The sequence below is a fragment of the Salvelinus fontinalis genome, unplaced genomic scaffold, assembly GCF_029448725.1.
Source record: "Salvelinus fontinalis isolate EN_2023a unplaced genomic scaffold, ASM2944872v1 scaffold_0230, whole genome shotgun sequence".
Classification (NCBI taxonomy): Eukaryota; Metazoa; Chordata; class Actinopteri; order Salmoniformes; family Salmonidae; genus Salvelinus; species Salvelinus fontinalis.
This window is the reverse complement of record NW_026600439.1, coordinates 25,001-39,147: the sequence shown is the minus strand read 5'-3', so window position 1 is coordinate 39,147 and position 14,147 is coordinate 25,001. Positions and strand designations below refer to the sequence as shown.

General features: G+C 51.7%; 1 protein-coding gene and 1 long non-coding RNA gene across 2 annotated transcripts in view; one reads left to right on the top strand and one right to left on the bottom strand.

Annotated features, from left to right (window-relative positions):
* Nucleotides 1-2,144: 2,144 nt before the first annotated feature.
* On the bottom strand, nt 2,145-9,403 carry LOC129844778 (ATP synthase subunit f, mitochondrial-like). The gene is made up of 4 exons (XM_055912883.1): nt 9,293-9,403; nt 6,705-6,812; nt 5,614-5,730; nt 2,145-2,284 (listed from the first exon to the last, which is right to left on the bottom strand). The coding sequence occupies exons 1-4, from the start codon at nt 9,306-9,308 to the stop codon at nt 2,256-2,258; spliced, it is 270 nt and encodes an 89-aa protein (XP_055768858.1). The 5' UTR covers nt 9,309-9,403; the 3' UTR covers nt 2,145-2,255.
* A 3,707-nt stretch (nt 9,404-13,110) lies between these two features.
* Nucleotides 13,111-14,147, top strand: part of LOC129844779 (uncharacterized) — a 17,210-nt gene continuing 16,173 nt past the window's right edge. The window contains exon 1 of the long non-coding RNA XR_008758004.1: nt 13,111-14,103. This is a non-coding gene — a long non-coding RNA (uncharacterized LOC129844779). The remainder of the gene's footprint in view (nt 14,104-14,147) is intronic.

Sequence of the window (14,147 nt, the reverse complement as noted above, 5' to 3'; positions counted from 1 at the left end):
TCGTTCCCACAGCTTCCTGTCGGGTTGTATCACCGCCTGGTACCGCAACTGCACCGCCCACAACCGTAAGGCTCTCCAGAGGGTGGTGAGGTCTGCACAACGCATCACCGGGGGCAGACTACCTGCCCTCCAGGACACCTACACCACCCGATGTCACAGGAAGGCCATAAAGATCCTCAAGGACAACAACCACCCGAGCCACGGCCTGTTCACCCCGCTATCATCCAGAAGGCGAGGTCAGTACAGGTGAATCACTACCTGTTCACCCCGCTATCATCCAGAAGGTGAGGTCAGTACAGGTGCATCAAAGCTGGGACCGAGAGACTGAAAAACAGCTTCTATCTCAAGGCCATCAGACTGTTAAACAGCCATCACTAGCCAGCTACCACCCGGTTACTCATCCCTGCACCTTAGAGGCTGCTGTCCTATATACATAGACATGGAATTACTGGCCACTTTAATCATGGAACGCTGGTCTATTTAATACGGGAACACTGGTCCCTTTAATCATGGAACGCTGGTCCCTTTAATCATGGAACGCTGGTCCCTTTAATCATGGAACGCTGGTCCCTTTAATCATGGAACGCTGGTCCCTTTAATCATGGAACGCTGGTCCCTTTAATCATGGAACGCTGGTCCCTTTAATCATGGAACGCTGGTCCCTTTAATCATGGAACGCTGGTCCCTTTAATAATGGAACGCTGGTCCATTTAATACGGGAACGCTGGTCCCTTTAATCATGGAACACTGGTCCCTTTAATCATGGAACACTGGTCCCTTTAATCATGGAACACTGGTCCCTTTAATCATGGAACACTGGTCCCTTTAATAACGGAACACTGGTCCCTTTAATCATGGAACACTGGTCCCTTTAATCATGGAACACTGGTCCCTTTAATCATGGAACACTGGTCCCTTTAATCATGGAACACTGGTCCCTTTAATCATGGAACACTGGTCCCTTTAATCATGGAACACTGGTCCCTTTAATCATGGAACACTGGTCCCTTTAATCATGGAACACTGGTCCCTTTAATCATGGAACGCTGGTCCCTTTAATCATGGAACGCTGGTCCCTTTAATAATGGAACGCTGGTCACTTTAATAACGGAACGCTGGTCCCTTTAATCATGGAACGCTGGTCCCTTTAATCATGGAACGCTGGTCCCTTTAATCATGGAACGCTGGTCCCTTTAATCATGGAACGCTGGTCCCTTTAATCATGGAACGCTGGTCCCTTTAATCATGGAACGCTGGTCCATTTAATACGGGAACGCTGGTCCCTTTAATCATGGAACACTGGTCCCTTTAATCATGGAACACTGGTCCCTTTAATCATGGAACACTGGTCCCTTTAATCATGGAACACTGGTCCCTTTAATCACGGAACACTGGTCCCTTTAATCACGGAACACTGGTCCCTTTAATCACGGAACACTGGTCCCTTTAATCACGGAACACTGGTCCCTTTAATCATGGAACACTGGTCCCTTTAATCATGGAACACTGGTCCCTTTAATCATGGAACACTGGTCCCTTTAATCATGGAACACTGGTCCCTTTAATCATGGAACACTGGTCCCTTTAATCATGGAACACTGGTCCCTTTAATCATGGAACACTGGTCCCTTTAATCATGGAACACTGGTCCCTTTAATCATGGAACACTGGTCCCTTTAATCATGGAACACTGGTCCCTTTAATCATGGAACACTGGTCCCTTTAATCATGGAACACTGGTCCCTTTAATCATGGAACACTGGTCCCTTTAATCATGGAACACTGGTCCCTTTAATCATGGAACACTGGTCCCTTTAATCATGGAACACTGGTCCCTTTAATCATGGAACACTGGTCACTTTAATGTTTACATATTTTACATTATTCATCAAATGTATATACTGTCTCTTAGTCTGACGCTCTGACATTGAGCATCAAAAGTTAAACCATTATTTTAGATGTGTTAGATATTACTGCACTGTTGGAGCTAGACACCAACAACATCTGCTAAACACGTATGTGACAATTTTGATTTCACTTTAACGTTTCCCCCATTTAACTAAAATTATAAATGTCCACGGTCATTTCAACTAGCAAATAAAACACTCAACATCCAACACTAATGAAAAACCCAACACAGCAGATCAAATGTTAGAAGTAGTTTTATTTATTCTTGGTCACAACGGTGGTATAATATTGACAGCTGGGGGTCGGAGGTCAGGCTTTGCCCTGCTGGGTCAGAGGAGGGGAGGGGCTTAGTGGTACTTCCTCCAGCGGTCGTGCTCTGAGAGAAGAAGAAGAAGAGGGGAACAGAGAAGGATAGAGGGAGGACAGAGAGCGAGTGAGACAGGTTAGATCAGATTATCCTTCAGTGTTTTGAGGTGAACGATAGTATTGTATGAGGTGTGTACTCAGACGTGGTCGTACTCCCACAGTGCAGCGTCTGTACTTACTGAGGTGGTCGTACTCCCACAGTGCAGCGTCTGTACTTACTGAGGTGGTCGTACTCCCACAGTGCAGCGTCTGTACTTACTGAGGTGGTCGTACTCCCACAGTGCAGCGTCTGTACTTACTGAGGTGGTCGTACTCCCACAGTGCAGCGTCTGTACTTACTGAGGTGGTCGTACTCCCACAGTGCAGCGTCTGTACTTACTGAGGTGGTCGTACTCCCACAGTGCAGCGTCTGTACTTACTGAGGTGGTCGTACTCCCACAGTGCAGCGTCTGTACTTACTGAGGTGGTCGTACTCCCACAGTGCAGCGTCTGTACTTACTGAGGTGGTCGTACTCCCACAGTGCAGCGTCTGTACTTACTGAGGTGGTCGTACTCCCACAGTGCAGCGTCTGTACTTACTGAGGTGGTCGTACTCCCACAGTGCAGCGTCTGTACTTACTGAGGTGGTCGTACTCCCACAGTGCAGCGTCTGTACTTACTGAGGTGGTCGTACTCCCACAGTGCAGCGTCTGTACTTACTGAGGTGGTCGTACTCCCACAGTGCAGCGTCTGTACTTACTGAGGTGGTCGTACTCCCACAGTGCAGCGTCTGTACTTACTGAGGTGGTCGTACTCCCACAGTGCAGCGTCTGTACTTACTGAGGTGGTCGTACTCCCACAGTGCAGCGTCTGTACTTACTGAGGTGGTCGTACTCCCACAGTGCAGCGTCTGTACTTACTGAGGTGGTCGTACTCCCACAGTGCAGCGTCTGTACTTACTGAGGTGGTCGTACTCCCACAGTGCAGCGTCTGTACTTACTGAGGTGGTCGTACTCCCACAGTGCAGCGTCTGTACTTACTGAGGTGGTCGTACTCCCACAGTGCAGCGTCTGTACTTACTGAGGTGGTCGTACTCCCACAGTGCAGCGTCTGTACTTACTGAGGTGGTCGTACTCCCACAGTGCAGCGTCTGTACTTACTGAGGTGGTCGTACTCCCACAGTGCAGCGTCTGTACTTACTGAGGTGGTCGTACTCCCACAGTGCAGCGTCTGTACTTACTGAGGTGGTCGTACTCCCACAGTGCAGCGTCTGTACTTACTGAGGTGGTCGTACTCCCACAGTGCAGCGTCTGTACTTACTGAGGTGGTCGTACTCCCACAGTGCAGCGTCTGTACTTACTGAGGTGGTCGTACTCCCACAGTGCAGCGTCTGTACTTACTGAGGTGGTCGTACTCCCACAGTGCAGCGTCTGTACTTACTGAGGTGGTCGTACTCCCACAGTGCAGCGTCTGTACTTACTGAGGTGGTCGTACTCCCACAGTGCAGCGTCTGTACTTACTGAGGTGGTCGTACTCCCACAGTGCAGCGTCTGTACTTACTGAGGTGGTCGTACTCCCACAGTGCAGCGTCTGTACTTACTGAGGTGGTCGTACTCCCACAGTGCAGCGTCTGTACTTACTGAGGTGGTCGTACTCCCACAGTGCAGCGTCTGTACTTACTGAGGTGGTCGTACTCCCACAGTGCAGCGTCTGTACTTACTGAGGTGGTCGTACTCCCACAGTGCAGCGTCTGTACTTACTGAGGTGGTCGTACTCCCACAGTGCAGCGTCTGTACTTACTGAGGTGGTCGTACTCCCACAGTGCAGCGTCTGTACTTACTGAGGTGGTCGTACTCCCACAGTGCAGCGTCTGTACTTACTGAGGTGGTCGTACTCCCACAGTGCAGCGTCTGTACTTACTGAGGTGGTCGTACTCCCACAGTGCAGCGTCTGTACTTACTGAGGTGGTCGTACTCCCACAGTGCAGCGTCTGTACTTACTGAGGTGGTCGTACTCCCACAGTGCAGCGTCTGTACTTACTGAGGTGGTCGTACTCCCACAGTGCAGCGTCTGTACTTACTGAGGTGGTCGTACTCCCACAGTGCAGCGTCTGTACTTACTGAGGTGGTCGTACTCCCACAGTGCAGCGTCTGTACTTACTGAGGTGGTCGTACTCCCACAGTGCAGCGTCTGTACTTACTGAGGTGGTCGTACTCCCACAGTGCAGCGTCTGTACTTACTGAGGTGGTCGTACTCCCACAGTGCAGCGTCTGTACTTACTGAGGTGGTCGTACTCCCACAGTGCAGCGTCTGTACTTACTGAGGTGGTCGTACTCCCACAGTGCAGCGTCTGTACTTACTGAGGTGGTCGTACTCCCACAGTGCAGCGTCTGTACTTACTGAGGTGGTCGTACTCCCACAGTGCAGCGTCTGTACTTACTGAGGTGGTCGTACTCCCACAGTGCAGCGTCTGTACTTACTGAGGTGGTCGTACTCCCACAGTGCAGCGTCTGTACTTACTGAGGTGGTCGTACTCCCACAGTGCAGCGTCTGTACTTACTGAGGTGGTCGTACTCCCACAGTGCAGCGTCTGTACTTACTGAGGTGGTCGTACTCCCACAGTGCAGCGTCTGTACTTACTGAGGTGGTCGTACTCCCACAGTGCAGCGTCTGTACTTACTGAGGTGGTCGTACTCCCACAGTGCAGCGTCTGTACTTACTGAGGTGGTCGTACTCCCACAGTGCAGCGTCTGTACTTACTGAGGTGGTCGTACTCCCACAGTGCAGCGTCTGTACTTACTGAGGTGGTCGTACTCCCACAGTGCAGCGTCTGTACTTACTGAGGTGGTCGTACTCCCACAGTGCAGCGTCTGTACTTACTGAGGTGGTCGTACTCCCACAGTGCAGCGTCTGTACTTACTGAGGTGGTCGTACTCCCACAGTGCAGCGTCTGTACTTACTGAGGTGGTCGTACTCCCACAGTGCAGCGTCTGTACTTACTGAGGTGGTCGTACTCCCACAGTGCAGCGTCTGTACTTACTGAGGTGGTCGTACTCCCACAGTGCAGCGTCTGTACTTACTGAGGTGGTCGTACTCCCACAGTGCAGCGTCTGTACTTACTGAGGTGGTCGTACTCCCACAGTGCAGCGTCTGTACTTACTGAGGTGGTCGTACTCCCACAGTGCAGCGTCTGTACTTACTGAGGTGGTCGTACTCCCACAGTGCAGCGTCTGTACTTACTGAGGTGGTCGTACTCCCACAGTGCAGCGTCTGTACTTACTGAGGTGGTCGTACTCCCACAGTGCAGCGTCTGTACTTACTGAGGTGGTCGTACTCCCACAGTGCAGCGTCTGTACTTACTGAGGTGGTCGTACTCCCACATGTAACTGAGGGCCACGTATCCAACCAGCAGCATGGCCACGCCTCCAATACCTCCCTTCTTCACGTTGATGTACTTGTTGTAATATCTGTCATGGCCTGGGGGGGACACGTTACTGTTAGATACTGTTGGGGGGGGACACTTGTAATATCTGTCATGGCCTGGGGGGGACACGTTACTGTTAGATACTGTTGGGGGGGGACACTTGTAATATCTGTCATGGCCTGGGGGGGACACAACATGTTACTGTTGGGGGGGGGGGGGGGGGGGGTACTGTAATATCTGTCATGGCCTGGGGGGGGGGGCAACATGTTACTGTTGGGGGGGGGGGACAACATGTTACTGTTGGGGGGGGGGGACAACATGTTACTGTTGGGGGGGGACAACATGTTACTGTTGGGGGGGGGGGACAACATGTTACTGTTGGGGGGGGACAACATGTTACTGTTGGGGGGGGACAACATGTTACTGTTGGGGGGGGGACAACATGTTATTGTTGGGGGGGGGACAACATGTTACTGTTGGGGGGGGACAACATGTTACTGTTGGGGGGGGACAACATGTTACTGTTGGGGGGGGGACAACATGTTACTGTTGGGGGGGGGACAACATGTTACTGTTGGGGGGGGACAACATGTTACTGTTGGGGGGGGGACAACATGTTATTGTTGGGGGGGGGACAACATGTTACTGTTGGGGGGGGGGGGGGACACAACATGTTACTGTTGGGGGGGGGGGGACACAACATGTTACTGTTGGGGGGGGACAACATGTTGCTGTTAGATACTGTCAGGGGGGGGGGACAACATGATACTGTTAGATACTGTCAGGGGGGGGGGACAACATGATACTGTTAGATACTGTCAGGGGGGGGGGACAACATGATACTGTTGGGAGGGGGGGTACTGTAATATCTGTCATGGCCTGGGGGGGGGACAACATGTTGCTGTTAGATACTGTCAGGGGGGGGGACAACATGATACTGTTGGGAGGGGGGGTACTGTAATATCTGTCATGGCCTGGGGGGGGAGACAACATGTTACTGTGTGTGTGTTGGGGGGGGGGGGGGTACCATTGCGGATGCTGGCGAGGATTCCGTTAGGAGTGAAGTCCCTCTTGCCCAGCCAGGAGCCCAACTCTCCCAACTTCACATCCATCAGACGCTTCTCACCCAAGGGAACTAAGGACACAGGTACACAATAAATACACACCCTCCGTCCCTCTCAGACCCTCCGTCCCTCTCACACCCTCCGTCCCTCTCACACCCTCCGTCCCTCTCACACCCTCCGTCCCTCTCACACCCTCCGTCCCTCTCACACCCTCCGTCCCTCTCACACCCTCCGTCCCTCTCACACCCTCCGTCCCTCTCACACCCTCCGTCCCTCTCACACCCTCCGTCCCTCTCACACCCTGCGTCCCTCTCACACCCTGCGTCCCTCTCACACCCTGCGTCCCTCTCACACCCTGCGTCCCTCTCAGACCCTCCGTCCCTCTCAGACCCTCCGTCCCTCTCACACCCTCCGTCCCTCTCACACCCTCCGTCCCTCTCACACCCTCCGTCCCTCTCACACCCTCCGTCCCTCTCACACCCTCCGTCCCTCTCACACCCTCCGTCCCTCTCACACCCTCCGTCCCTCTCACACCCTGCGTCCCTCTCAGACCCTCCGTCCCTCTCAGACCCTCCGTCCCTCTCAGACCCTCCGTCCCTCTCAGACCCTCCGTCCCTCTCAGACCCTCCGTCCCTCTCAGACCCTCCGTCCCTCTCAGACCCTCCGTCCCTCTCAGACCCTCCGTCCCTCTCAGACCCTCCGTCCCTCCGTCCCTCTCAGACCCTCCGTCCCTCTCACACCCTCCGTCCCTCTCACACCCTGCGTCCCTCTCAGACCCTCCGTCCCTCTCAGACCCTCCGTCCCTCTCAGACCCTCCGTCCCTCTCAGACCCTCCGTCCCTCTCAGACCCTCCGTCCCTCTCAGACCCTCCGTCCCTCTCAGACCCTCCGTCCCTCTCAGACCCTCCGTCCCTCTCAGACCCTCCGTCCCTCTCAGACCCTCCGTCCCTCTCAGACCCTCCGTCCCTCTCAGACCCTCCGTCCCTCTCAGACCCTCCGTCCCTCCGTCCCTCTCAGACCCTCCGTCCCTCTCAGACCCTGCGTCCCTCTCACACCCTGCGTCCCTCTCACACCCTGCGTCCCTCTCACACCCTCCGTCCCTCTCAGACCCTCCGTCCCTCTCACACCCTGCGTCCCTCTCACACCCTCCGTCCCTCTCAGACCCTCCGTCCCTCTCACACCCTCCGTCCCTCTCACACCCTGCGTCCCTCTCACACCCTGCGTCCCTCTCACACCCTCCGTCCCTCTCAGACCCTCCGTCCCTCTCACACCCTGCGTCCCTCTCACACCCTCCGTCCCTCTCAGACCCTCCGTCCCTCTCACACCCTCCGTCCCTCTCACACCCTCCGTCCCTCTCAGACCCTCCGTCCCTCTCACACCCTCCGTCCCTCTCACACCCTCCGTCCCTCTCACACCCTCCGTCCCTCTCACACCCTCCGTCCCTCTCACACCCTGCGTCCCTCTCAGACCCTCCGTCCCTCTCAGACCCTCCGTCCCTCTCAGACCCTCCGTCCCTCTCAGACCCTCCGTCCCTCTCAGACCCTCCGTCCCTCTCAGACCCTCCGTCCCTCTCAGACCCTCCGTCCCTCTCAGACCCTCCGTCCCTCTCAGACCCTCCGTCCCTCTCAGACCCTCCGTCCCTCTCAGACCCTCCGTCCCTCCGTCCCTCTCAGACCCTCCGTCCCTCTCAGACCCTGCGTCCCTCTCACACCCTGCGTCCCTCTCACACCCTGCGTCCCTCTCACACCCTCCGTCCCTCTCAGACCCTCCGTCCCTCTCAGACCCTCCGTCCCTCTCACACCCTCCGTCCCTCTCAGACCCTCCGTCCCTCTCAGACACCACCAAAGATAGCATTCATTGTTACAAGTTAAATGGTTACCATGTCTTGTTAGTATTTCACTAGAGTCCTGACCCAGTGGTGTAAAATACTCATAATCCACTAAGATGCACAAGTTAGCTGTTTGGAGAACGCAACGCTGTCAGCTAACTAAAGTTAAATAGTTAGCTATGTTCAAAGTCACGGGAGTTACGTTGAGCCTGGATCGCTGAGATAACCGGTTAGCGGTCATTAGCCACCAAGCTACAAAACGTTGCCAACGCCGACTGCATGCAGAGGCTATTAGTCCTGCAGGCTAACTAGCTTAGCTAGCTAACTTACCTGGCTAAATACCTAACCACCTAGCATATCGTCTGGACTCAAACGCTGTAAAATTGGGTTGAATTGTACAACCCTTTAGAGAAATTGTCAGGGATTATATTGTTTTTTTCTTTCCCTCCATGCAGATATACCCAAGCTGTTATTTAAAGTGGTATCTGTCCGTTTGAATGGCCATGACAGCAAAGTCCTTGACTTGACTCTAACCGTGGATTTACCGCGGCCTTAAAAACACAACGTACGATCATCAACTAACTCCACACATCTCGCTTTTTTTAATGTAATAAAATACAATGTTTCGCATGTAAAATTCTTAAGTGAAATATGTCAGTCCAATTTTTTTATAAACCTGTAAACGTTTTTCCACAGCAGACCAATGTAAAAAAAACAGACGTACCTATTCTGTCCGCCATCTTGCTCGGTGGAGAAGGTGAAGACCGCAGTGGATGTCGGGACTAAAATGGAAGGAGAGGATTGTGGGAGGACCGTGGTTTTAGTCTAGAAGGGAAAAAAGCTTTGGTCAAAAATTCACTTTTCGTAGTAAGTTTAGGAGAACGTACGTAGCAGGTTAGGAGAAAAAACGTATCAAGTTGTGATAATTAGGTTTAAGGTTAGGAAAATGGTTCGGGTTAGCTAAAACAATAATAATATTATTTATATAATATTATATTAATAAGTATGTCAATTTGACGAAAGCTGTATCCCATCTAGACATATTGTCGCTTTCTATGTTGTCTGTAGCTTGTGAGGTGTGGGAACACTTTGTTGCTTTTATACTATGTTGCTCTGTCTGCATGCTACGTCTGGCTTGTCCTATGTTGCCCTGAGTGTGCTCACTGTTCAATGATTATCTATATTGTTATTGTAATTGTTTTTAATAACCTGCCCAGGGACTGCGCTTGAAAATTAGCCGGCTGGCTAAAACCGGCGCTTTTACTGAAACGTTGATGCACTGCCCCTGTAAAAATAAAAAATAAACTCAAACGTGACCGAGGAAAGTGGCAAGGCAAAATATTTTTTTATTAATATTGTTAGGGCTGTATAATAACAATTAAATTATTTGTAAAAAAACAACAACGACAAAAAACATTTAGACTCAATAATATATTTTACAACACAGCTAATAACAGAAAGAGACATTTGTTCATAAACGCACCATCTGATTCGCAGGTCTGCAGAGCCACTTCTATCCACTAGAGGGCAGCAGATAACACACAACAGAATGCAGTTCGACAGTTTCAGAATGATGGTTTTAATCAGGTGTCTATTCAAGCTGACATTTATCTCATTACCTAAGGTAAAAGGGTTATGTTAGCGTTTACTTGCACCGCTGAGAGCATCCTGTCAGGTTGTATCACCGCCTGGTACGGCAACTGCACCGCCCACAACCGTAAGGCTCTCCAGAGGGTGGTGAGGTCTGCACAACGCATCACCGGGGGAAAACTACCTGCCCTCCAGGACACCTACACCACCCGATGTCACAGGAAGGCCATAAAGATCATCAAGGACAACAACCACCTGAGCCACTGCCTGTTCACCACCCTACCACCCAGAAGGCGAGGTCAGTACAGGTACATCAAAGCAGGGACCGAGAGACTGAAAAACAGCTTCTATCTCAAGGCCATCAGACTGTTAAACAGCCATCACTGCCCTGAACTCAGTCACTGTCACTAGTGACTACCACCAGGTTTCTCTACCGTGCACGTTAGAGACGTCTGCCCCTATGTACATAGTCTCCTCTCCTCTCCTCTCCTATACTCCCTCTTTCATCTCCCTCTTTCCTCCCTGTCCTTCCTCTCTTCTCCTCTCCTCTCTTCTCCCCCCCTCCTCTCCTCTCCTCTCCTCTCCTCTCCTCTCCTCTCCTCTCCCCTCCCCTCCCCTCCCCTCCTCTCCCCTCCCCTCCCCTCCCCTCCTCTCCTTTTTCTCCTCTCCTCTCCTCTCCTCTCCCTTCCCCTCCCCTCCCCTCTCCTCCTCTCCCTTCCCCTCCCCTCCTCTCCTCTCCTCTCCTCTCCTCTCCTCTCCTCTCCTCTCCTCTCCCCTCCCCTCCCCTCCTCTCCTCTCCTCTCCTCTCCTCTCCTCTCCTCTCCTCTCCTCTCCTCTCCTCTATCTGAAGGTGACAGTGTGGAACCAGACGTAGCTCCGTCTGTTATTTAAATGAGGTAGGAACTGAATCCAATCACTTTGTTTCGCTCTGTTCCTATTGAGACACACACACACACGCACACGCACAAGCACACGCACACACACGCACACACACACACACACACACACACACACACACACACACACACACACACACACACACACACACACACACACACACACACACAGGGATCCATCAGCTCTGACAGAAACAAACTGCTGATTTAAATTTCAGCCTCAGAGCAGTCTAGTGTGTGTGTGTGTGTGTGTGTGTGTGTGTGTGTGTGTGTGTGCGTGCGTGCGTGCGTGCGTGCGTGCGTGCGTGCGTGCGTGCGTGCGTGTGTGTGGTGAACTATGACTGTCTCTCTGATATTCTGTAAGAGCTGGTAGGCAATTAATTGGAGTACTGCTGATACCCTAAGCAAACAGTTGGCCTGGGGGGGGGTGCTGCTATAAACACAGTGATAGAAATAGAAGGAGAGAGGAGGAGGGGAGGGAGGAGAGAGGAGGAGAGAGGAGGAGAGAGGAGGAGAGAAAGGGGAGGGAGGAGAGAGAAGGAGAGAAGGAGAGAGGAGGAGAGAAAGGGGAGGGAGGAGAGAGGAGGAGAGTTCACATGGTGATCTATGTCCCAGGTTAGTAATACTAGTTACTATGGTGATCTATGGCCCAGGTTAGTAATACTAGTTACTATGGTGATCTATGTCCCAGGTTAGTAATACTAGTTACTATGGTGATCTATGTCCCAGGTTAGTAATAATAGTTACTATGGTGATCTATGTCCCAGGTTAGTAATACTAGTTACTATGGTGATCTCTCTCTCTCTCTCTCTTCTCTTTTTCTCTCCCTCCCTACTCTCTTTCTCTCCCTCCCTCCTCTCTTTCTCTCTCTCCCTCCTCTCTTTCTCTCTCTCCCTCCTCTCTTTCCCTCTCTCTCTCCTCTTGTTCTCTCTCTCTCTCTCCCTCCTCTCTTTCTCTCCCTCTCTCTCCCTCCTCTCAATTTCAATTCAATTCAATTCAAGGGGCTTTATTGTCATGGGAAACATATGTTAACGTTGCCAAAGCAAGTGAAATAGATAATATACAAAAGTGAAATAAACAATAAAAATGAACAGTAAATATTACACTCATAGAAGTTCAAAAAGAATAAAGACATTTTAAATGTCATATTATGTCTATATACAGTGTTGTAACGATGTGCAAATAGTTAAAGTACAAAAGGGAAAATAAATTAACATAAATATGGGTCACAAATCTTGCTGCTGTGATGGTATTTCACCCAGTAGATATTGGTTTGTTTTTGAATTCTTTGTGGGTCTGCCTACGACGGCCTTTCTCAGTAGCAGGGCTACGCTCACTGAGTCTGTACATAGTCAAAGCTTTCCTTCAGTTTGGGTCAGTCACTCTCTCTCTCTGTGAGATAGATGAGAGCAGACAGAGAGTATTTAATGGAGAGGGATCCTGGGTAATGAAATACACACACAGGACACAGGACACACACACTGTAATCACATAGAGAGGCAGTCAGATGGAAAACAGAGGGGAGAAGAGAGTAGAGGATGAGAGGAGGGGAGGAGAGGAGAGTGGGGAGGGGAGGAGGAGAGGATGAGAGGAGAGGATGGGAGGGGAGAGGAGGGGAGGAGAGAAGAGGGGAGCAGAGGAGGGGAGGAGGGCAGAAACGGAGAGGAGAGTGGGGAGGGGAGGAGGAGAGGATGGGAGTAGAGGATGGGAGGGGAGCGGAGGGAAGGAGGTGAGAAACTGGGAGGAGATGAGGAGAGGAGATTGGGGAGGGGAGGAGTTTGTGATAACACCTTTTTAGTGATTCCCAAAGCGTCAGAAATAAATATATTGATGCAGAGTTCTGTATGTGATCAATAAAGGATACAGACTGAGACGTTTAATGAACTACCAGGACAACAATTTACACACCCCCTCTCCCTCTCTCTCCCCCTTCCCCCTCTCGCTCTCTCTCTCTCTCTCCACCTCTCTCTCTCTCTCCCCCTCTCTCTCTTTCTCTTTCCTCCCTCTCTCTCCTCTCTCTCCCCTTCCCCCCCCTCTCTCTCTCCCTTCCCCCTCTCTCTCTCTCTTTCTCTCTCCTCCCTCCTCTTTCTCTCTGTCTCCTCTCTCTCTTTCTCTCCCCTTCCCCTCTCTCTCCATTCCCCCTCTCTCTCTCCTCCCTCTCTCTCCCTTCCCCCTCTCTCTCTTTCTCTCTCCTCCCTTCTCTTTCTTTCTCTCTCCTCCCTCTCTCTTTCTCTCTCCTCCCTTCTCTTTCTCTCTCTCTCCTCCCTCTCTCCTGTCTCCCCCCTCTCTCTTTCTCTCTCTCTCCTCCCTCTCTCTATCTTTCCCCCTTCCCCCTCTCTCTCTTTCTCTAAAGGGGAGTCAAGCTGAGGACACAGGTCTCTATGACAACCTGCTAGCTCAGGATGTGTCATAGGAACTTGATTATCTAGATTACATTAGTGTGTGTTGTGTTGTGTTGTGTTGTGTTGTGTGTGTGTGTCTCCAGGGAACATAATGTGTCCGCTGCTACAGAAGAGTAGAAACAGGAAGCTGTATTTGATTTAAAGCAGCTTTTAGTAACTGCGAATCTAGTTATTATATTGACACTGTAATATACACACTGTCCTTGTTGACGGTGTTTCAGCCGTATCATCGACCCTCTCGTGTCATGTGGAGACATAATATCGTGTCTGTCTGCCGTTACGTCTGACCGTGACGTTTATACTGGACAGATGTAGCTGACTGACTGAAACCGGTGAACCGACAAAAACTTCTTATTCATACCAATATAATAGACTAGGATGACGCAAGTCAGGTGATATCCCGTTTAAAGAGGTGTCTACGGTGTTTGAGGTCGGAGTGACAGCGGCGTTAGGCAGCGGGCGGTGGACGTTTCTCCGCCTGAAGCAGCAGCGGGCAGGACCGGAGCAAGCACCGGGAGTTCCCTTCAGATGGAGGCGGTTAACGGACAGGAGCCAGCAGCACCGAGAGCATCGACCCGGGAGGCACGGAGAATAAACACGGTTCCGTTGTCCTAGGAATAGAGGCTCAGACGGCGCCGGAAGGAAAGGTGAGGAGGGCTGAAGGAAAGGATGGATGGAGAACCTGTTGTTT

Coding starts and splice junctions, on each gene's coding strand:
- LOC129844778 (XM_055912883.1), bottom strand. Junction 5,731..6,704: donor CCTCGCCAGCATCCGCAATG/GTACCCCCCCCC, acceptor TGTCCCCCCCAG/GCCATGACAGATATTACAAC. Junction 2,285..5,613: donor GTGGGAGTACGACCACCTCA/GTAAGTACAGAC, acceptor TTCTTCTCTCAG/AGCACGACCGCTGGAGGAAG.